General features: G+C 40.1%; 1 protein-coding gene across 1 annotated transcript in view; it reads right to left on the reverse strand.

Moving 5' to 3' along the window:
* Positions 1 to 230: 230 nt before the first annotated feature.
* Positions 231 to 24185, reverse strand: part of HECW1 (HECT, C2 and WW domain containing E3 ubiquitin protein ligase 1) — a gene marked incomplete at both ends in the record, with an annotated part of 159514 nt that continues 135559 nt past the window's right edge. Inside the window, 6 exon segments of the mRNA XM_079538467.1 lie at positions 231 to 342; positions 7828 to 8026; positions 9282 to 9396; positions 10310 to 10456; positions 14594 to 14723; positions 16114 to 16212. Coding sequence (XP_079394593.1) covers positions 231 to 342; positions 7828 to 8026; positions 9282 to 9396; positions 10310 to 10456; positions 14594 to 14723; positions 16114 to 16212 — 802 coding nt within the window.

The following is a 24185-nucleotide window of genomic DNA, read 5'->3' on the forward strand; positions in this document are numbered from 1 at the left end:
ACCTTGAGACAGTTGTTTTTCTATTGCATACAGACTAGCAGTCCATAGGAAACAGGATGAAAGCATGAAGGTTAGATCTTGGAGGGTGGCAGTTCTTCATGCATAGCCTTTGTCAATCTTGATTCTTTTTTGTTTTATTTTCAAAAATAAAAACATGGGAAACCAATATTAAATGATGTTGGAAAGATGACATCAACAGCCAGAAAAACACCAGAATTGCCTGAACCCCCTCATTCAAGTCCGAAGGTACTAGTTTCTTCAACAGCTGTCAACAGCTTCTCATACAGCATAGAATATGAGGGGTAAGGTGGAAGATCCAAACGGTTGAAACATGTGTGTGCCCTGCAGAAGGAAAATATGTTAGACATTGAGTTTAATTCAAATAAATACAAAAGGAAACAAATACTGAGAAAACAAGTTCCTATTGAAACTCAAGACACTTAAGTTCACTTGAGAGATAAAAAAATTGCAACTGTTAAAGTAAAACTGTGATTCTCCAAAAATCTGAGGTACTGAAATACATGTGCACATAAAAATGAACATTTCAAATATAAGACTCAAGTTAAGTATAAACACAATGTCATTCTCTGCTATCCCTGCATTAAATATTGCAGGCATCTTCATGTAGAAGAATGTCGGAGGTCACTGAGGAGCTGAGATCTAGGCCCTAATACAGATAACATTCCACTACCACTTGGGTTGCCTTGAGTTACCGCTTTTCCCCCCTCAAAAAAAAAAGTGCAACTCAGCTGTACATCTAACATGAGCAGCTAGTAAGTTTTGAGCCTATGGACAGACATAATATGATCTAGTATACTGAAAGAATGGGTTCAGGGTGTGCCTATAATGAGGCAGACCTGACCAGTAAGAGACCATTCAGAGATCTGCTAACAGAATAAGAAAGGCTGCTAACAATGTTCCTGTAAGTCAACAGTCAGACATCTCTGCAAGCCTGGCTGTTAAATATGATTTATTTGTAGCAGACAAGGCAAAAGCAGAGCAAGTTGCCAACACTAGGACTCTCTTCCCAGTTCTGTCATTCTATTTACCCCCCGTCGGCAGCACCTTCATAGGAAGCCATGGAATGGGTTCCACACGTGCTGCCACCTTGCTGCAGCTTTACTGGTGGCAGCAATTAGACTCAGATGCTGATTGCACTTCACTGCATGAGGTTCTATACAAATCCAAAGCAATGACGGTTTCCCTACCCCAGTGGTTCATCCATTTCAGCTGACAGAAAAACACAGAGCTCATTCATCAATCGGGGCTATGGGGCAGGCACACTTTCATTAAAATTATCACTATTATTTTCAGTCTGCTGGGGGTTTTACATGATGCTTGATATACTTCCACTCCTTCTTGCTCCCTCTGATAAATATGAATCGAGAAAACTCAACAGAAGGAAACGCAGCCTCAGCACCTAATAATGTCTAAGCTTCTGATCCCTGGTATTTTTAGAAGCTGTGAAGTTGTTTTACTTTTAGCTTTTCTGTGTAACACCTTTAGTGCAATATCATTTTCTCAAAATTGAAGCAGAAAAGCTATATTAGAGAAACTATTTAAAACTCTGCTAATCATCTCTTAGGCCACCCACAAAGCGTGAAAAACAAGATATTGGTAGATGGGCTGGCCCGAGACTTGCATATTCAGGGGGAGTTTTGTCAATGGTGAATCACTAAAAGCAACTGAAATAGCCAGAGGCATGTAATCTTCACTGCATCACACAACTTCAATTAGGAAAGCTTCTACCATCCCCTTTTTACGTCATAAGTGAAGATTTGTTAGCTGCTTGTTCGCAGAGAGCGCACAATAAATGCAGAATTTGCATCTATTAACTAGGAACGCAAGAGAGCTACTGAAAAGTGAGCATTAATAAAGATTATTTAATATATCCCTTGAAATTAAATCAGTAGCCCTGCACTGTTTGTTTATCTCAGCAATCTTTGGCAGCATAAGTCGTTTGTACAATCCATTGTCAATACTTATCAAGCACTGGGAGTTAATTAACTGAAGGATTCTTGTAATCCATTACGGATGTGTTCTCCATGGGAAGAGTGTGCCATTCAGAAAGCTGTTCCTGAGGTGCTCAGCTGCCTGGCTCCAGAAGTGGCAGCAGCATAGTCACGAAGGCTCAGGACTGTGGACTATGCAATGTAGCTTCCCTAAGCCTAAGGTGTTACTGCTGTCTGGTACTCAACCATGACACATTTAACTGTCTGAGACCAAAGCCTGTATGAGAAGACTTATACCTTATGCATGTAAGTATATGAAGGGAGAGTGTCGAAAGGATGGGGCCAGACTCTTCTCAGTGTGCCCAGTGCCAGGATAAGAGGCAGTGGGTACAAAACACATGAAGTTCTGACTGACCATGAGGAAAAACATGTTTACCAAGCGAGTGATTGAGCTCTGGCACAGGTTGCCTAGAGAGGCTGTAGTTTCCTTCCCTGGAGACATTCAAAAGCCATCTGTAAACAGACCTGGCTGATGTGCTCTGGGTGGCCCTACTTGAGCAAGGAAGCTGGACAAGATGATTATCAGAAGTCCCTTCCAGCTTCAGCCATTCTGTGACTCTGTGATAATGTGCAAGCATCATTGTTGTCATGTGCCCTACTGTGTGGTGCAGACATAGCCACAATCACTACACTGACGTTTACTTTCTTGTGGATGTTCATCCTGAGTGATCATCATCCTCTCATTTCATATCATTTAAGCAACAGTCTTGCAGAGCTGCTGACTTCTAGTCGTTCTTAACTTAGTGAAACTCAGAAAAAAAAGTCCACTCTCTCCCCTATGACAAGATTTACTGTAGTGATCACTTCTGTGGAAGAACCCTTCCAAAGGATCTGCAAAGGGCTAAGTTTCTTCTGAACACTGACTTCCGACTGATCCCAGTGGCAGCCATTACAGTAAGCATAACCCAGGGGACACTTGCTGTTTTGTAGTACTGGGATTGCTGCACATCTTGGGGTGAAAACATTACATCAGCAGTGCAAGAAGCAGACGCAGCAGTGAAAGAAGTCTTTCTTCCCTTAATTAAGCCTCCAACCATATAAGCATGTCCAGAGAAAGGCAATGAAGCTAGGTAAGGGGTTTGGAGCACAAGTCTTAAGAGGAGTGGCTGAAGAAGCTGAGATTGTTTAGACTGGAGAAGAGAAAGCTCAGGGGAGACCTTATTGCTCTCTATGGCTACCTGAAAGGAGGCTGTGGCAGGGGTCAGCCTGTTCTCCTGTGTAACTAGTGACAGGACTGGAGAGAATGGCCTCAAGTTGCATCAGAGAAGGTTCAGGTTGGATTTTAGGAAGAATTTCTTCTCCAAAAAGCAGTCAGGCATTGAAACAGGTTTCCCAGGGATGTGGTGGAGTCAGTGTTCCTGGAGGTGCTTAAGGAAAGGGTAGATGTAGTACTTAGGAACATAGTTTAGTGGTCAATATTGGTGGTAAGTGGATGGATGGAGTGGGTGATCTCAGAGGTCTTTTCCAACCCTAATAATTTTATGATTCTATGATCTTTAATCTCATTCCTGGCTCACAGTGCTATGCTGTTTCTCTCCTTTGAAGAATTCTCCCTATACATTTATGTGCATAAGGCTTTAAGCTTTTGGCATTCTTTTTTTCTTTGTTACTTCCTTTAATCCCTTACAATAACAAGAGTTCACAAGCAATACGTGTGCACAGAACTCCCTTTTATCCTACGTATAGCTCCAACCTGCCCAAGGAAAGAAGATGCTTCCTGCTTCAGAAAAAGCTATAGCTGGAAGAATCTCCATTCATCCCTACTCAATCAATCAGAGAAATCCAAGTCATTCAAAAGAATTAAAATACATAACTCTTCTATTTCAGGATAAAACTTCGTATATTAAATAGGAAGAGTAAAAACCAACCTTGAAGAACAAGGGCTTGAACCTGTTACTTACTCAGTGCTAGTTCACCTGATACACTATATTATTTTGGAAGAATCCATAATGCAAGTTTACACCAACAGATTCTGGCAGTCTACTTGGAACCTGCTTTAGGGTCAGCCATTGTCTGGAGATCCAGGATTTCCAGGGCAATCTTTCTTATGTGCATGGACTTAAAATAAATATTGACAGGAATAATGTGGCTGGTGTAGACACCCTCCAGAAATAAACTATTGGTATAATCTAACTCTTGTATGAGTACATAGCAGCACTGTTGGCTGGTTCATGTCAGAGAACTGGTATTGATGAACAAATTCACCAGTAAATTTAGAATGGAGTTACTTGATTCTCAGCCTTCCTGAAAAAAGTCTTGTTTATCTACAGTGCTTTCAAGAGGCATTCTTCATTTTACGTGTTAGTGGTTATTCTTTGAAAAATAGTGCGTTCTAAAATTTGCATCATGCATCTATTCTGGGTTTGATACATTGCTGTTGCAACAGTGTGGCTGTCTTAGGTGCTATCACAGAATTACAGAATCACAGAATGTCCAGGGTTGGAAGGGACCTCAAGGATCATCAGGCTCCAACCTCCTGCCACATGCAAGGTCACCAACTTCCACATTTAATACCAGACCAGGCTGCCCAGGGCCCCATCCAGCCTGGCCTTCAACACCTCTAGGATGGGGCTCACTATAAGCATCACGCTCACTATAAGCAAGTGGCAGTTGCACTGCACGTTCCATTGTCAAAGTGCAGGGACAAGACATAAGGGAGAGCTGTCTAAAGACTTCACATTCTGGAGCAGAAGTGAGAAGACACACAGAATCATAGAATCACTCAGGTTGGAAAAGATCTCCAAGATCATTTTGTCCAACCGTCCACCTGCCATCAATATTTGCCCTTCATACCATGTTCCTTAGTACAACATCTAAATGTTTCTTGAACACCCTGAGGAATGGTGACTCAACCACCTCCCTGGGCAGCTCATTCCAGCATATGACCACGTTATTGGAGAAGAAATTTTTCCTAGTATCCAACCTGAACCTCCCTCGGCACACTCTTCTGAAGCAGTTAAAAGTTATCTAACACTTTGCGAGAAATCAGAAAACCCAAGGGCCAGACCAGCCTGCCCTCAGTGGCCCACCATCTACACAGACAGCAGAAAAGCCAAACGCATCAGCTCAGTGCCAACTTCTCTAACTCCTTACACAGCACTGCATTTATTGGAGCAGGGGCTAAGAACTAATACCAGTAATTAAGAGGTGCAATCCATATTTGAGTACATGTATGACTAAACCTGATGATTTCTAAAAATGAGAGAGCTGTTATTTTTTCTAGGACCTTGAAAATGTATAACAAGGTAACCCTCACTGTAAATTTGTAGGAATTGTTGAAGGAGAAGGGAATTTGCTGTCACTTATTCTAAACAGCTAAAGTTATTTACACTCATACTATTTAACAGAGGCCAAAGGCCTACAGGATGTGACAGATGACTTTTTTTAACCTCTAAGTCTGAGTAAATACGTAAGTAAATCTAAATAAACATGAGGAAATCATAATCAGGCGTTTAAGAAAAGTTTAAAATAACATTTGTTTGACTGCTTAACTAAAGATTTAAAGTCCCCAAGTTTAGCCTGCATGCTTTATATATTTCTTAACACTGTGTATACTTGGCAGCGCTCCATAATTTTATCAAAATCCAGGTAATAATTCACAGTGATCAAGCTGTATTCATTCCCCACGAGCAAGTGTTGTTTCTCTTTCCCCCAGCTAAAATGAATGAAGAGCTCTGAGACTTCTAAAAGGTGCTAACAACGTTCACCTGGAAAAGAGGCCTCTTTCAGTGATTAGTAGACAAACATGAAGTGGTTCATGTGAATATCTCAGGGCTAATTGAATCTAGGTCATAAGTAATGCCTAGGTTCACAAATAAAGTTAAGCAGAGCAGAAAGAGGCCAATTAATTTTTCAGAACTGGCTGGGTAAGGTATTTACTGTGCCAAGGTCCTCCCAACCTCCCCTACTGCCCTTCCCACTGTGGGAAGCAGAGAGCACTCTGCTGAAACACTGCACAGGCTTTGCCTTTCAGCTGCCGCCAGATGCATTGGTCAGTTGGTCAGTTCCAAAGACCTTACATAGAACTACACCACATATATGTGCTGCATCAGGCCTACGAATAGCAAGCTATAGCTCTCAGGCTTTCCACAATGCTGGCTGAAGCTCAGAGTGCACAAACCATCTCACTGACCTTACATATTTCCATCTGTTTTTAAATCTCAGTTTTAAATCACTTAGCTTTCTAGCTCTCTCTATAGTGTCAGTAGGGTCTTTATGGTGAACGGAAATAAATCAGAATGTAACAGGTGTGATTCAGCCAAGTTATTTTAAAAGGCTGTGTTAAGGTGAGATGAATTATGCCTTAAAAACACTTCCTTCCCTTTTCCTGATTTTAGGGGGGAGTGCATGTAAGATGTCAGCTCAGAACATTTGCTGACATGGTGCCCTGGTCCAGATCTTTTGTGATCCCACTTCATAAAGATGCTTAGACTTGGACTAGGATGATGAGCAGATTTGGAGTTTTCCTCTCAAGAGGAAAAAGGTGCAGGTCTGCTCAATTCCATGCCTCACAGTATGGCTCTGGGTAAACAACACGGATGGCAAGTAACCAGAAAACTGGGTCACACCCATGGTTAATTGACTGTCTGAATTTATCTGCAGGTCTGTGAGAACAAATTTTTGCAGTGTGCCATGAAAGTTGTTAGCCTCCTTTGGACTGAAAGCTCAAGGGACCCTCTGAAAATGCCTCCCTACCTGGGTGGTCTGGAACCTTTCTACAGAGGACTTGTTCTGATTCTGAAGATGGTTCTTGTATCTGATGATACAAGAGGACTTGTTCTGACTCTGGCCTGATGAGAGTCACCAGAGGAAACTCTGAATGCAGGCAGGTAAACTGCAAAACATATTTGGGTGCTTTGGGGTTTGCTTTTGCTTCCAATTCATTTCCAGGAGAATAATTTACATATGAATAGACAATGAGGATCTTGGAGTGCAGGAAGAAAGCATCCTCAGGATGGCAAATGTTATATTAAAAACTCACTTAGCAAATTCATCTCAGAGGTGCTGAGATGCAGACCCATGAAAAATGCTCTGTAATCACACTAGGTACAGCCTCAGGCAACTGTAAGGACATTCAAGAAGGGGTGACTCCATTCAGGGGAAGGATGGCTGCTGATAACAGGTATGAACAGAACTTAAAGCTCAGTGTTATTGCACAGCTCTCTCGGGTAGCCTTAAGTAAGACCACCTCTTGGTGCCTCAGTTCCTTCACTGTTAAAAAGGAAGACAACTCCTCCATAGGATGGCATTAGGAAGTCTGTGGGCACTGTATGACATCACAGCTCGTTTGATTCTAGTTGGCAGAACTGGATGTACCAAGCTGAGTGTGATCACCACACAGTTTGAAGTTCTTCCACTAAGCTTTCCTATGATGAAGTGGAACCATCAGAGCAGATGAAGAGATTACACCCAGGTTCTCGCCAAAATGCAGAAGTAGATTCTGGCTTTCATGGCTCTGTAACTTCACAAGTATTTTTATTAGTATTTTGGGAGCAAAAAGAACAGAATCAGCTGACAGCTGCTGAAGTGGACCAGATACAGAATCAAAATAAGGTAGCTAGGTTTGGGTAGTTGGATATCTTCACCTTAACCACTTCCCAGGACTCAAAGTAGTTTAAACTGAAACTGCCAATAAAAAAAAAAACAAAAACAAATAAAAGACTTATCTCTGAATGTAAATGCAGAACAAACTGGTAATTATTTCTTTGTTGTTTTACGATGTCCGTAGAGATTCATCATTTCAGTCAGGCAAATGCAACCAAGCACAGGCTCTACAGAACAGAACCTCTGTTTTTGTACTGTAGTTGGGACGTACCGTGGAAGGGAGGTTATTTTCCCCCATTTCTCTATACAGAAACGCCGAAGCCCATTGCTTCCTCGGAGAGCTGCAAAGCCCTCATATGGCACACTTGATGTTCCAGTAACAAACTGCAACAACCGGAGTCTCTGTTCGTTGTTAAACCTCTCCACTGCTGCCCAGAACCACCGTATTACAATGTGTCCATCATGGTAACCTAAACCAAGAAGCAGTAGAGAGAAATCAAATTCATACCTTCTAGTGTAACTAGCCTGGGGTAGATCTCCTATAGAAAATCTCCTGACCTAGCAATATATCTCATTCTTGATATTGAGAATTCATAACCCCCGCTGTGTCTTGGCTCTGGATACTGCAATATGACTAACTCACTCGAAATCCTAAAATTCAAATATATACTTAGTGTACATATGCCTCTTACAAACTCCTTGGCAAGAACCAGGGCTACCTATATGAGATATTAAAAGACCAGTTGTAATACACTACACAGTTCAACTTCTATTGACATCATTTCTGGTTCCCAAATACATTCTCATGTGAATTGCAAAAGTGTCCAACGCATGCAGAAGAGTTTGGGGCAGCAAGCTCTTCCCTGGCAAATCTCCCACATGTAGGGCTCTGTGCCTTGGTTTGTGCTTGTAAAAAGCCAGGGTAACTTTTTTTCTATAGCTAAACTTAAAAAATTAAAAAAAAAAAAAAGAAAGAAAAAAAAAAAAAAAAAGGAGGATAATAGGGATAATAACCTGGGGGACCAGCTGTATTTGTGATTAGCTGTTTATTTCAATGTAACACAATAGTTGGGCAGTCAGCAGCAAAGACTTAAGGCTTGTATTTCAGAGAGGGACACACAAACCTCTAAGACTTTCCTTCTGCGATGTAGAACTCAAGGATTTTGCATTTATCCATCATCCAAGAGAGCCTGGATAAATCATGCCAATATTTAAAGCAAAAGCAGATCATGCATTAGAGGAAAATGAAAAAAGTTCAACTTGATACAGGTTGAGGGGATGGCTAAGGAAGTTCTGTATTCCACAGGAGTGTAATTGGGAGCAGAGGAATTCAACTCACAAGTCTCTTTCCCGGCTGAAGTCAAGAAGACTTGTTATATCACTTTCAATGAGACTAGGAGTTAGTTTACAGTCATCTGAGTAAGTTTTAGACCTACTACTGCAAATCCTCTTCAGTTATTATTCAAAACTTGTGTTAAGCTCGTAGAAAGTGAGAGTGTGTAAAATCTGGACAGGAGTAGCAGAAGCAATTTCAGTGTTATTACATCTGTCGATTCAAACCTAATGTCTTACTTATTTTTTCTTGTGTGTTAACTTTCACAAAAAATTTCTGAACAAAAGAGGGCATATCCTTCAGTAAAGACAGGTGGGAAAAAGTGGATGAAATCTTTCCTGTTTTAGACAGAAAACACTCAAAATATTAGAAAGCATCAGCAGGCAGTTTACCTCCACGATATTCCGTGTTGTTACGCCAGTCATTGAGATCTATTTCTGCAGTGCCAGCTATAACCAGCTCCAGCTCTCTGGCATCAAAAACAGAGACAAGCCTGGAGTCTACAACCTGGAACATAGAGCACTCGTAAGCATGGTTTCAAAGCAGATGAAATGCCTCTTAGACCCAGGGCTCTGATGGCTAGCTCTTCAAATGTTGGCTACTGAAGTCTGCATGCTGATGGCTAACTTTCACTCTGCTGATAAATCTGTACAGGTCTGCTGATGTTTTAATCTGCAAACAGTGACAATACATATTTGACCTGAATGAGGCAGTAAGTAGCAAGACAGTCTTCATTGTTAACACTGATTCTGATGAATGATTTTGATGGTCAAACGTGCACTAGATCTGTAATACGAAAAATTTGTTTTGTACCGGACTTTGTGTACAATTTTGTACAGTGGCCTTAGGGCTGACCAAGTATATACAGCTACAAAGACACCACCACTGGCTTCCACTTTCAGTAAACTTTACTGCATGACTGCTCAGAGAGATAGATCAGTTATTGTTACTGCTCTGTGTATTCAGTATGTGCTGCTCTGCTTTCCAGAGGTACTACTCTTCTGGTTTATTTTCCTCTGTGAGATATGCCTCAACTTCTGCTTACATAGCACTGCTGCCAGGGAAAGATACGTGGTTGAAAGTGATTAGCATGGGATATGAATAGGTGACTACCTGGAGGGGCTAGCAAAGCAGCAGGTTTTCATCCCATCTTTGATACTCCTTGTAGCAGCTCTGCCACAAGGATGTCCTTAGATTCAGGTCAGTTGACTGTATCCCAGGACTAACTTTACCGTAGTGGGTCCCTAGAAATGCAGTCACATCAGCTCCTTAATGAAGTGGTTCTGCTACAGATCCAGACACTCTGATTCCATGCCATTTGTGTGTTTTTGTTACTTCCGAGGGTACTAATGAAACACAGTTTAACCAAGGTGTTTCTCATTCAGATGATGAAAGGAAGACAGTGATTACTGCTACTTACTTCGTAGAAGCCACGGACCAGGGCCTCTGTTTGTTGAACAACTCCTCGTTCCACTCGCCATTTAACCATTCTCTCAATGTACTCTTTTTTGTTCTTTTCTGTCACTGCTGTATTCGCCCCTCCAGATTTCAACTCTCTCTCTGTCACCTACAGAACAAAGATGAACAGTGGGGTAACAATGTATGGATCACACTGTGTTTTAAATTTAAGGTGTACTTTGAAAACATGAGTGAAAAATCTAACAGCCATATTTCTAGTTCTATCCCCTGGCCTCCTGTCCTTCTGCAATAGAAAGAAGAGCAATAATGATGGGCACTCACCTCCACTCCCCAGCCACTCCTGCAGCACATGCAGAGAGTGATTCAAAACTTTTGGTTTATCACATAAAATATCACATTTTTACATATCACATTTTTAGCAAAATGGGAAACTTTCAGAAGTTACATATAGCTTTCTGACCTCTGTTCCTCTCTCAGCCCAGCCCTAGCCTTATTCCCAGATGAAGCTGGACTGATGTATAGGTGACTCTGAACTGTACAAGCAAAGATTGATTCTGAGGGCACAATTTATTAGATATGAGCAATATGCCATTCTAGCCAATCTTTTAATCTCCTTCTCTCCTGCTTGCTCCCAAGTGGGAGATATTCCTGCCAGCTTGCTATTGATGCAGGCTACCCAACCAGTCCTACTGGAAACAACAGGATGGAGACAATTCCACTCTTGGAACTTGGCAGACCGTTTTGCCAACTGGAAGTGCTACGTAACTACTTGTGACAGACCCTCTCAAGCAGCAAGTGTTACACTTACACCTAATTGATGTGGAATAGATGTGAACTCAAAAATGCCAAAAGCCAAGAAAATTCCCACAAAATAAATAGTTCCAATACACTACCTAAACAAGAACTGACACTGGATAGCACCTCACACAGATGAGAAATACAGTCACTGTGGCATTCAGTTTTGTATCAGACATCCAAACCTGAGAAGTTACCTAAGTTATTTATAGGAGTAAGAAAATGGCAACCAGCATGTACTGTAACCATTTTTTAACAGATTTGCATTGCATTATAATGGTTAATTTAGTTGGCTTGGGTTAGTAAGGCTTGAGAAGTGATTTAAGGAATCAATCAAGATAGTACCTAGAAAGAATATACTCCTTCTCACATGTGGTAGGATATATTATTTATTCTGTAATTAATTTCATATTGAATCCAGTGGATTTTAAAGGAAGAACATTTTGCTCTCATCTTCAGTTTTCTGCTCCTATAACAATGATGTCTAGCACAGATATTAAATGAGTTGCATGAATACATTCTCATTACTTGTACTATTTACATTATTATCTATTTGTTAGCTCAATAAAGAGCATGCAGAGTATAGTCAGCATTTACATCATTTTGCTGGAAGGACATGTAGAAAGTTGTGAATTATGGAAACACTCAGTGAGTCATCTAATATGTAGCTTTGCAGAGAAACAAGAACAATAAGGTTGGATGTAACGAGTTAGGAATTCTCAGCTGGTTCAGACTAACTTCCCAAATGTAAATCACTACTCACCATTTCACAAGCAAAGCTGCATCATTCAGATGCCATGCTGTACTTCCCTAGATTGCACTGGTTAAAATCAATAATGAATACATGTCGTCTAACCGTAAGCATGACCATAAATCCAGTTGCTCTGTATTTCCTTTCAAGGTTTCCCACAAATACCTAGACATACTCATGATTTCTTTAGCATATCCACATAATTTCAAATACAATTATTTATGTAGACTTGGAAACAGCAGATCAATGACAGTGGATTCCCCCACCTTTTTTCTTTCTTGGAGGTATTAGCCACAGCTGTGAGCTAGAATTAGGAGCAGCGCATTCAGAGCAGCAAGGAAACACTACAACAAATTTAACCCACTTCTTTAACCTGACCAGAACAATTGCTAGTGTATCCACATATAGGGCTTGGAGACAAACCTGGAAGAACGCTTTCTACAGGGCAAAAGCTTGGAAAGTACTTTAAATCACAGGCAACTGTCACTTCTCTTAGTCTTACAAGCAAAACTCTCAAACTAGCACCGAGTACCCATAAATAAAAATGTGGGATGCTTGCACTGATACCATATGTTTGCTCCAGGCACCAGTATGGAAGAGGGCTGGAGATCCTCATAGTACATTATAATTTAAAAAAAAAAAGAAAAAAAAGTATCAAGAAAAAAGATTTTGCCCCAAGGATCAGAATCTAAATACACAAATCAGAGATGCACAAGAAAGAAAAAAGAAACAATGAAGGAAATAGTGACTTGTCAATAATGAAGTCATTGTGCAAACAGGACAAAAAGCCTGTGACCCATCTGCAACACAGCTTTTCAAAGAGCCACTATTTCTTGTTTCCCTTACCCAACTCTTGAAATCCAGCATCCCAAATATTAGCAGAACTCCCATTGTGCATAGCAAAGAAATGTGCAGATGGCATTTAAGTGGTCAGATACTCCTGGCATGCAAGAATTCCAACTGCGATCCATCTGTGAGAAAAAAATGTGCTCGAGATTTCTTGGGTATTTTGCTGTCAGCATTCAGCAAATTTCATAAGGGAAAAGTCTCACCTTCAGTTAGGACTCTTGCATTCTCACAATCGTAATTCACTGTGAGAATCATTTTTTCCCGTGCTATTAGTTCTAGCAAGTTTAGTGTCTGGTAGGTATACGAAATAAAGTACTAGACAGAATGTGAACTGGCATCAAAATATTTTGTGTTCTTTTGCTCTAGTATCACATATCTACAACAGATTGGAATTTTATTTATGTTTTTTTTTGAATCATCTCTTCCACAGCAGACATCTATGTAATCGCCTAGCTCTTTCTTTGGAGAGTGCACAACAAATACTTGGAGTGCCAAATACACACCTTCAGATGTATTAGGGCAATTCAAGCTGAGATTCTTAATCATCTTTGTGGTCTTCCAATGCAAATACAGACTTTTCTCATCTGTCTTTGTGAATATGTCTGCATGTTTCTGTTTGTCTTCATTTATTAGTCTTACGTAGGCATAACTTCCAGGGAGATGGCTGTACTGTCAATTGAATGTAATGCAAACTCTCAGCTTCTGAGAGAAGAACTCCTTACATTTAAGTCTGTGAAAAACAATGTTAGTCTTTCCTATAAGGGATTCTTGCTTTAATTCTTCTGCCCCATCCCTTTTATTTCGTCTGTTCTTGATTCTGGTGATTCTTTATTCCCTTACACAACAAGCAGACTAACTTCAGTTTTGAAAATATCCCCTGAAGTCTCGTTTGATTTATTACTTACAGTTTATAGCTCAAAAGTTTACTCCAAAACAAATCTAATTCTCTCCCTGCTCTGCACGCCTTCACTCTGCACTAACTCCTGTCAACTTTTCTTCTGAAAGCCACTGTTCTGTATATTCCACCTGATCTCTCCATTCTCTTTGACACTGCATCTCTGCACCTTACACAGCAGTTAACTTCCTTCTCTTGAGATTCTACATTATCTGGCATGCATGGTTCTTCTGTCTCTCTAGCTTTCAGCATGTACTTGGAGATTTTCCACTTAATATTGCTTTGAGTCTTGTCAAGACTTTTTAGAGACAATTATAATCCTGTATGGGTTACAATAGTAAAGGCACCAAGGCTTCAGTGCAAGCCAAAGAAACCCACAGAAGACCTTTCTAAGTGTTCTGGTCACCAGACTGCACTGAAGTCAGCACTGTTTCCTATTTAAAGTTGTAGATATCCAGATCAGCTTGATTAAAGAGAATTGTCTGACTAACTAAAGCTGAATGGTAAAAAGCATAATAACTTGTATACAGCAAGATGATAAGCAGGAGCAAGTAGATAAGAGACAGCGAAACTAACAGGAATATATTAGACAAAATAATGGTAAGAGTTGCCATGTCTTATATGACACATTAAATACTTTTCTTCCCTTTTGACCCCCCTCTTTTCAGTCACATCAGCTTTAAGTTACATTACTGAATACACGGAATGCCACAATCTGTGTGAACTACACTCCAGAGAGAAGAGCTGCACTCTACTTCAGATAATTCCTCATGTTCATGAGCGTGTGGCTCAACAGGCCTGCAGGGAAGCTGTGCCTGGTATTTTATATTACTGACCCTAAGAATAAACATCTGCATAAAAACAGGTGGCTTAAAAGAAACAGAAGGCAGGAGAAGAAAATGTTACTGAAAGGCTAAATGATCTATTCCAACATAAAGACGTTCATCATGCTCAACTTTGTCAGCTTTTCAGATGTTTTGCATAGCTGTGCTCACCTGTCCAAACACCTCCTCGTTCACTGTGAAGGTGAGATCCAGGATATCTGTGATGTTGTTATCTTTCATCCACTGCAAGCTTTGATGGAACTCTTCATCCAGGTACTCTAAGTCACTTAAATCACACGGCCTGGTTGTGAGGCAAGAAAAAAGGTGTAGGTGAATGTATGAACCCACAACTATTGTCAGGATGACTTACCAGTAAGAAAGTAAATTTATGACAAAGATCCAACATAAGGCTGGTGTTTGTTCATTGGATTTTTTTTTCTTTTTTTTTTTTGGTATGTTAAGAAACACAAACCCTCTTAAAGTAGTTCTGCACTGTCTGCATGGCTGGGCTCAAGGCCAATTCTGTTGGCTGCCTGTATTGTTTGCTGTTGGAAGGCACTCTTGGGGGTTCAATTTTACGTGCATCTTCAAGATGCCATGCACTTCACAGCACATGCTTGCCTTCAGCCCCATAGGCACCACCATGTTGTGCCTGGATGCTTCCCTGTATCCATTATCCTTGACAGAGCTCACAGGACTGACATAAGGCAGAACAGGCATCTAATTTGTTTGCTAGCAAGGAGCCAGTTTTGCTGATTGAAAAGGCACATGTATGTTACAGGCAATTTAGTTTCAAACCCTAAGGGAGCAAGAAGGATGCAGGAGCACTCTAGGTTTTATTCTCTTCATACTAGCTCAGATACAATATAAATATGATTGTTTGGAGACCAGCAATACTAACTGTTGAAAAAATATAAAACAAAATGCATGTTAAAGAACTCTTCAGACTCAATAAAAATATCTTTCCTGATTTGGACTCACTCTATTTCAGCTATGCTTTAGTGTGGTCTTTGTCACTTAATTATAGTCTTGACTTACTACTTGTTAGTGCTGCAAATTTTATGTACATTCTCTTCCCGCAGTCTATTAAAGAGAGACAGATTATCAGTTAAAGTTAACCTTATAAACCTTACAGAACTGACAAGATAATATATTACTAGTAGCTTCTGCTTGCTAATGTAAAAGGCAGTAGAAGACCAAAAAGAAACATTCACTGTTTCCATCTGCATTAGCATTCTTAATTTAGTCCAAGTTGTGAAAAACTACCCCACCAGTGAGAAATCATGTATCTTTCTTAACATGCTTCTTCCCCTTTTTTTTTCTTAAGAGGAAATAATGATATCCGTTCTTCTATCAAAGATGTTTTTCAGTTTTCCATATATTTTAATTGCTTTGATAAGTTTTAATCAATATTAAGCTTTGGAATTATGGGTGAGTGCTTTCAAAGGCATATTCTCAAATATCTTACTTACTACCCACTCATAACAGCACAGGCAGCATCTACCAAGGGCAAATTTTTGGAGAAAGTCAAGAAATATTAAGATGAGTTTCTTTTCTATCATGAACAAACTGTGAAACACCAGAAAGCAACTGAAGGTCAGAGAGCTTGAAGCAACTCTGTGTTTCTGTAATATCCACTGCTAGATCACTGCTTCTGCATCGTTTCTGCACAGTTGTATGCTTATACTTACAGCCTTAATAGTGCTTTGTAGAACGGCCTTGTGAAGAAAGCATCAAGAAGGTACTGATGAATGAGAGCAAGGCCAAGAATACGACCACTGAACCTGAACCTAAGATACAAAAATGCAGAGTAAATGAAATGTAACTCCAGATATTCAGCGTAGAAACTTACACAGGTAGCAGTTGTTTCTCATGTAGTTTTTTACATTTATTCATTTATCTATTTTTTCCCCAGCAGATATTTAACATTACCCCTCACATCTCTGACTGATCAATAATGGACCTCTTCTTGATCCATCTCCTTCAGTACCTGTCTGTATACCTGGCATGATGTGTGCTTGCCTTTCCCAAACCAACAAATATTTTGAACATTCCGATTCTGTGATCCTTAGCTGAATTTTCTGAAGCAAATGTACTCCATCAAACACAATGTTTAGACAGTGAAACACAGTTGTGCTCTGTCTGGCCTTAGCAGAAAAACATATTATCAGAACTGTTTCCACAGTGGGACTTTGAAGCACTTCAGAAGGGTAATGAGTTGACTTCATAGGCGAGGAATTGAGATTCAAACAAGATAACTGTTGTGAACAAGGACATACATTAAAATCATGAGCTAAAGCTCAGGGAAACTGTACTTCTTAACGATGATGCTCAGAGTTCACATACTTCATATCTTTTAGAACAACCTCCAGTCCTATTCCAAGTACACTCAGGAAGTGCTCTACCCATTACCCATTACAGTCCATGATGCGATGATCAATTTTTTAATGTTTTTTTTCCTATGACTTAGGTATTCTTCCATCAAATCTGGTTTTAAATCAATAACCTCAGACAGAAAAATACAGAACTGATGAAAGTCCAAGTGGGGTTGCTCTTCTTCCTCCTTTTTATTATTATTATTATTATTGGTAAAAAAAAAAAACAACACCCTATCACCTGTTCAAAACTTATTTCTGAAAAAGGAAAAGAAAAAATTAACACATCCTAATTGCAAGTACTTGAATTTTAAGCTCATCATTGTAGTTAAGTTTTACTGCACAAAGTGAAAAAGAGATCAAATAGCTGAAAAATCATTCCTTCTACTACAGGAACCAGAGCAAAGACTCTCCCTGCATAAACATTAAATGTGAATCTCATAAAAAAAGTAGTGCAAAATATCCATGCAGTCAACTTTATGCTCATGGGACAGTACAACAAGTGCTTAGTTTGTCAAATGAGTCACAAAATAGCATGTTGTGGACCCAGTTAGCATCTGCATCACCACAGGAGCTGCCTCAGGATCCCCTGCATCCAAGAAAGGATATGACTGGTAACAGAAGAGTGGTTATATTGCTCCCTTACAGCTGTTTCCACAGCAGCAACAAAAGGCAGCTGTTGGATCTAGTTAGGACCTGCTTACTTCACTTGTGCTGCAGTGCAATGTTTCCAGCAAAAAAGCAATGAAAAATGGGGGAGCTGACACAATGAAAGCACAGTGGAAGCCAGACAGCTCAAATCCCAGAGATGCTGAGCCTGTAATCCATCAGTTTTATAGCACCTTCAGGATCTATAATCAAGTCCGTTTGTCCCAAATAATGCATGTTGGCTTTTCTGGGGTTTGTTCTTCATAGCTCCATCCTCCCATCCCTATACATTTTGAAAATGAATGCTGAATGAAAATACTGTCAGCACTGGGCATTCCTCACCCACAGCGCTCATCCCATGGCTACTCAGCTGTGCAGGAGACAATTGGAATAAATTGAAGCTGAAAGTAGCCAAGAAAAGTCTTCCTGGCCTGGAACTCGCTGCTAAGAATCTGCTAGACAGCATGAATAGTTTTCTCTTTTTGGTTTTCTCTTTGCTGCTTGTATCACTTCTTCACATCTATGTGGCTTTGCCGATATTAATGCAAAGCTGACATGAAAGGCTAGTGCACCTAATCAAGGTGTTTACAATCACAGGCATACGTTATTGTAGCTGTTAATGGCAATTTAATTGGAATCAGTGCCTTATGGCAGAACAGTTTCAAGCAATCCAGATCATGGGCAAAGTTTTGATGTGAAAAGACCAAGTCAGTCTAACCAAACATATGCAGAGCAACCCTATGCTGTGTAGTCCACTCTACGTGGGGGCCTGACTGTGGTTCCACAATCCCACCCCTTGTGATGGTACAGTGTTAACTGGTCTGGATAAAGGGTGTGAAATAATTAGTAAGACACTGCCACTCTCGTTGCTTTGCAATACAACAGATTAAAATAAAGCTATAGTGAAAATTATAATTCTTGGCAGCTCTGTATCACCTCAGGAGACAGACTGCTGGTCTTCCATCCTGAGGGGCTAAGCCAGAGCCTACAAATCCTTTGTCCCTTGCAGCCACCCTTGATATCTCTGTAGAGACTTACTATAGTGAACTTCTTGTGCTGAAAAGTGGTCGAAGAGAAATTACTCTGGTCCCTTGTCCATTCTGGACACTGTCTGGGACCATAAGCTTACACCCCTTTGATTCAGCAGTGAGAAACACAGGCTGAAATAAATCAACAGGTACCTGTGAGAAAGGAGGTCTTTGCTGAAGTGTTCACAGGACAACTGTACACTCTGCTGACATGTGTGTCTATAGTCCTTCAAGTTGAGACCACTAGCAGCCAAGCATAACAGCATCACCACATAGATACCAAAACTTGTAAAAATCAGCAAGAAGCCTTCAGTGCAACAAAAATTGAGGGCAGCAACAAGAAATTGCCTCCTTTACAAAAAGGCAGTTAAAACAAAAATAGATCCTTGTGTTTATTTCTTCCTGAAGGATTTAGTGCACAGGTGAAAGTCAGAGACGGGTGAGACAAACCCTTCAGAAAGAACAAGTTTTCTTGATGGAATAAGCAGCACAGAGGTAAATCCTGGCTGGAGGGCACATACCTTCCTTAAACCTGACTTGCATGTATCTTTCTGAGGAAGTATAAAATGCTTACTGCATTTCTTTGTAGCAGGAAAGATATCTAGAGAGAGGTGAGAAACGCAGATTCTCATTCTGTCTTTTTTTTTTAACACTTTTCCCTTTCTAAGACAATGACTGAGACTGAGTTATGCACTCTAGCAGAGAAGGAAAGCACAGGAGAGAGTTAATGAGCAGGAAATGGTGGAAGGAGAAACAGAATTAATGAGCGGTAGGGCTGCTCTAGTTTCCTGCCTATTGACACCATTGCTCCATTCAAAAAGGACATTGTGTGCACCTGCTTTCTGGCTTTTAAAAACACTACTCTTCGACCCATTTGCAGGAGTTTCCACACTACCCAGCTAACTTTCTTTCCATATGGAAGCTGCAGGTGCCCCTGAAATGGCCTGTTTTCACAACAGCCTGTTGCAAAATAACAGGCTTGTTCTCCTCAGTGGGACTCTGCATACTTACCACGTCTGTGCACACAGATAGACAAATCCACACATTGTAGCAGGGACTAAGCAATATTTTCTCCTACAACTGCAGGTGACTCACAGGAAATTTAATTTACTCTGCTCCTTATCACGTAGCAGCAGAATAAGGGAAGTCCAATAATGACTTTGTTACAGGACCCTCTGTTAACTAGTTGAACTTGTACAGCTGTACCTGACACGATAGTTCTTCCTTATATTCAGGTGGAAAATGATAAACAAAGTTATAATCTATGTATACAGTGGAAGAATAGTTTTTGATTATCATTCTATAGAGGATGCTTTGTGGGCTAAATTAGCTATGGTATGGCAAACTTTAAATCCTAACAGAGGAAGTATTTTACGAGATGAAAAAGACTGAAAATCTCATAAATCTTATCTCCCTGAAATTCATCAGCTGGATTTAAGTGTGCCCTTCTCGATACAGTAGCTTGTGCAAAATAAATAAATAAATAAATAAATAAATTAACAGAAAGCCTTAGAATCATAGTATCATAGAATATCCTATAGAAAATAGAAAATCATATTCCTATGATTTGGAAGGGAACCACAAAGAATCATCGAGTCCAACTCCCAGCTCCACATAAAACACCCAAATCCAAACCCGATGTCTGAAGCACTGGCCAAATGCTCCTTGATCTCCACCAGTCGGAGCTATGCCCACTGCCCTGGGAGCCTGTTCTGGGGCCTCATCACCCTCTAGTGAAAAACATTTTCCTAACACCCAACCTGAGTCATTCCTGATGCAGCTCCAGGCCATTGCCTCGATCTTGTCATTGAGAGAGCAAAGATCAGCACTGTAGCTCCACTCCTCTCATGAAGAACTGTAGGCTTGACATCAGTTTGTCTGAACAAACCAAGGGACCTCAGCCGTTTTGCCCTTCAGACTGTTCCCCATCTTCATAGCCCTTTGGATGCTCTCTAATATCTTTATGTCCTTTTTATATTGTGGCAACCCAAACTGCAGGCAGTGCTTGAGGTGAGGCTGCACAGTGCAGAATGGTACAACACCTTCCCTTGTCCGACTGGCATTATAGGCTTGATGCACCCTAGAGAATCCTTTTGGCTGCCACGGAATGCTACTGACTCAATTTCAACTTGACATCAACCAGAAACCCCAGATCTCTTTCCATGGGGCTGCTCTCCTGCCTCTTGCACCCCTGCCCGTACATATATTCAGGATTGCTCTGATTCTAGTGCAGAATCCAGCTACAGCCACACCTGGCAGCTGTTTAAGGCAAAATGATGCCTGGTGGGGGGATGAGGCCAGAAAGCTTGTTAGTTCTTCCACAGTGGGAGAGGACCTGATTTCAATCATTATTAGACATCAGAGAATCTAAAAGGGGAAAATATTTAGAATGGCCCAGTAATAGTTAAGGCTTTAATCTGAAAATGCATCTTATTAGGTGACAGAGAATTAAGTCATGAAACTCAGATTTGTAGGAAGCTGGGCATCATGAGCTCAGGAGCTGTGGCACAGCTTGTTTTAAAAGAGTTAAAGTCTTCATCGTTAGGAAGAACCTTGTGAGTTCTAGCATTCTAAAAGCTAGAAACCAGCTATTAAAGGAATCAAAAACATGTTCCTATACCATAAAATAATATGATTTGGAATGGAAAATGGACTGATCCATGATTTCTCAATTTTGCTGGGTTCACAAGCACCAGCACCAGCACTTTCAAAATGAAGAACACCATTTCCCCTAAAAAATACACTGTATTTTGGGGCAGAAGTAATACAAGACAGCTCTAAGAATGTAGTTTTTCCAAAAATAAAAAAGAACAGATAGTTATAGAGACTCTGCTTGGCCCCATATGTCCTGAATTTTAAGCAAAGCTAGCAGTGTGTCAGGTATATGCATTGAGATATGTGTCTATATGTTAGTAGCACAAATCCTTTTGTTGTTTCACTGCAGGATATAATCAACATGTAATGAGTTACATCTGTGGAGCAACAACCCAGCATGAGATCAAATCATCTTCACAAAACCTTGTCAGCAGACCAAATCCACCAAATCTATCAGCTGCATTAAAAAATGTCTTTCTTCAGTTTATTTAACCACTATTCATGGTGATAGATAGATAGTTGGTGCCTTATTTTCTTTTCCTATATCCATCCTCATTGTGAAGAATTCTCAGCATGACAAAGATATAATTCTAGGTAGTCTCTATGTTGCTTTGCTCACCTTACGCTGAGGAGCTATCCCACCTCTTCTGATGTCTAGCACCTCACTTGAGAACTTAACCTGGATCCCCACACACTTATTCTGAAGGAGTTAACCCATTTTTCTTTTGATATCAGCAGACTTAATAAGTCATGGCCTACCAGACCAGGTTTGTTGCAGTAATGTTTCTCTTCAGGAATAAGGAATGTTTATCTACAGAATAAGACCTCTCTTTCCAGTCTTCCTTTATCTAGTTTTATCCATCTTGGCACCTGAGTTTCATATAATGCATATGTTTCAATAAATTGACTTCTCAATTTATTATTAAACAATGCAGAAACTTTATGTCTGAACAGGCCAGTGTATTACTGACTCCATTCAGTGCTACCCCTACTTTTCTCTTCTGGTTCTATCTCCAAATGGAGCACAACATGCTGTTTATCAGTACTAAAGAGAAACCACAAGAAAAAGAGCTATGCTTACACATGATGGAAATATGAACTCTCAATGTGTTCTTAAGTCACCGGAGAGCATGCGTTCTGAATTAGTGATTGAAACTCAAACCATTAATTTATCAGAACTGGAAAACAATGAGGTAATGTAAACCTTGTTGCTGCTTAATTTAACCTAATCAAATCCTTCAGAAGTGTCTTTCTCGTCTCTAACCTAGCTAAGTTTATTTCCATCCAAACTGTCTTTTCATCTCGTTTATATATTGGCTATACCAACCACAAGAAAACACAGATCTGTGTCACAGAGAAAAAAACATGCTTTTACCTGGGAAGCTGCAGGCAGTTCTACTTAATCCAGAAAAATGATAGGCAAAGTTGATATATAAATAAGAGAAATTTACATACTCCTTATGTTTTTTACAATACAAACAACTTTCCATCAACAAAACAAAACTTTCCATCAAACAGTTGCTTCCAGAAGGACTACTTGTTTTAAGCACATTGTGGTTCCAACTAATTGCTCACACAGAGAAACAGTTACTGCATTTGCATGCACTATGTCTGATTCAAAAGGCCCTCACAGAACTGGGTATGTAAGAAGAATCATGCTAAGGCACCTGCACTGGCTCCTTTCACATCAACTGAGCTGCATCAGAAGTGATTACTGCAGATACAGAACTGAGAAAATCTGCTGCTGGCACCTCCAATGCATGGAGTCATCATAGGTATGGCAGCTTTGGTGTCAAGGGCCATTCAAGAACCAGAGAATCCAGGCATTTGGAAAGAACTGTCTTCCTGTTCAGTCTTTCAAGCTAATAAGGAGATCATTAAGTAGACAGACTTTCTATAACATCAAATATTAGCTATATGTCATTCTAATAATAGCAAAGATGTTCCACGTACTGTAGCATTTTGGAAGAGGAGGAGTGTGACAGAGTGCTGGGGTAGTGCCTATCTTTGCACACAGAGCCATCAGGTTTATGAAACATAATGTACAATTGTCCTCCTCTGGGATAACCTCTGGCAAACAAAGACTTGGATTTCTTAGTCAAACCTTTTGGAAAAGCTAGGGGGACACTTTGTTGGTGAAATCTTATACACTGCATGATTTACGCTTGCTTTCCATAGCTTTGCCAGAGGAAAATCCATAGATTTCGTCATCTACCAGACATGAGAGCCATAAAAGCACAAGCCAAATGACTGCACATTTTCCTTTAATGGCTAACTGAAAACACTGAAGCCACAATAATCGACTTAGTTAAGGGTAGCATATACTTTCAAGCCTGTCTGGGGTATAAAAGAATAAGAGAGACTGCTTATCATAAACTCAGTGGTAAACACCCAGGAATGTTTACACCATGTTATGAAGCATGGTGCAGATACCCTACACGAGCTAACTGCATACAGGTCACGTGGATTTACAACTTCAGGTCCAGAAGCTGTACATTGCAATTGCACTGTGCTTCATTTCAGCTAACGATCCCTGCCTCTTAAGATAAGGTTACTTGGTTGAATAAGCTAAGAAATGTGTGTGCTAAAATTCAGCCATACTGCTAATCGTTTGGCTGTCTGTTTTAGGTTTCATTCTGCAAAACACTGAACGCCTTCAACTTTTATCAATGCCTCTGAAAATTGACAGCTTTGACCCAGTCCTAGGAACATGCAGAATGTGGCAGACCTGTATCTTTCATTGCTGTTCTCTGAACCCTAAGAAAAGTTTTGACTTTTTCATTATGAATCCTTCCAATACAATAAAATAACTCCAGCTTCTAGTCCACCTTTTCTGAAATGCAAGTAATGAGACAGTGTAAAAAGCTTCCTTCAACTGAACGCAAGATACCAGACGTGTATTTCTATATTCCTTTTATTAAGCAAACATTAATTCATAGACGGTAGATAGGTCAATATTTTTGCTATTCTCCACAATTTCAAGATTTTACTGAGATCTGGAAAAAGATTCCTGTCCCAGCTTGAGACCAACCAGCAAACTTGACATTATCTTTCTCCATACAAATAAATTCAGACCAGATAAATGTAGATCTGTAATCTTCTTTCTTTCTGCATTTT

Source organism: Tetrao urogallus (assembly GCF_951394365.1).
Source record: "Tetrao urogallus genome assembly, chromosome: 7".
NCBI lineage: Eukaryota > Metazoa > Chordata > Aves > Galliformes > Phasianidae > Tetrao > Tetrao urogallus.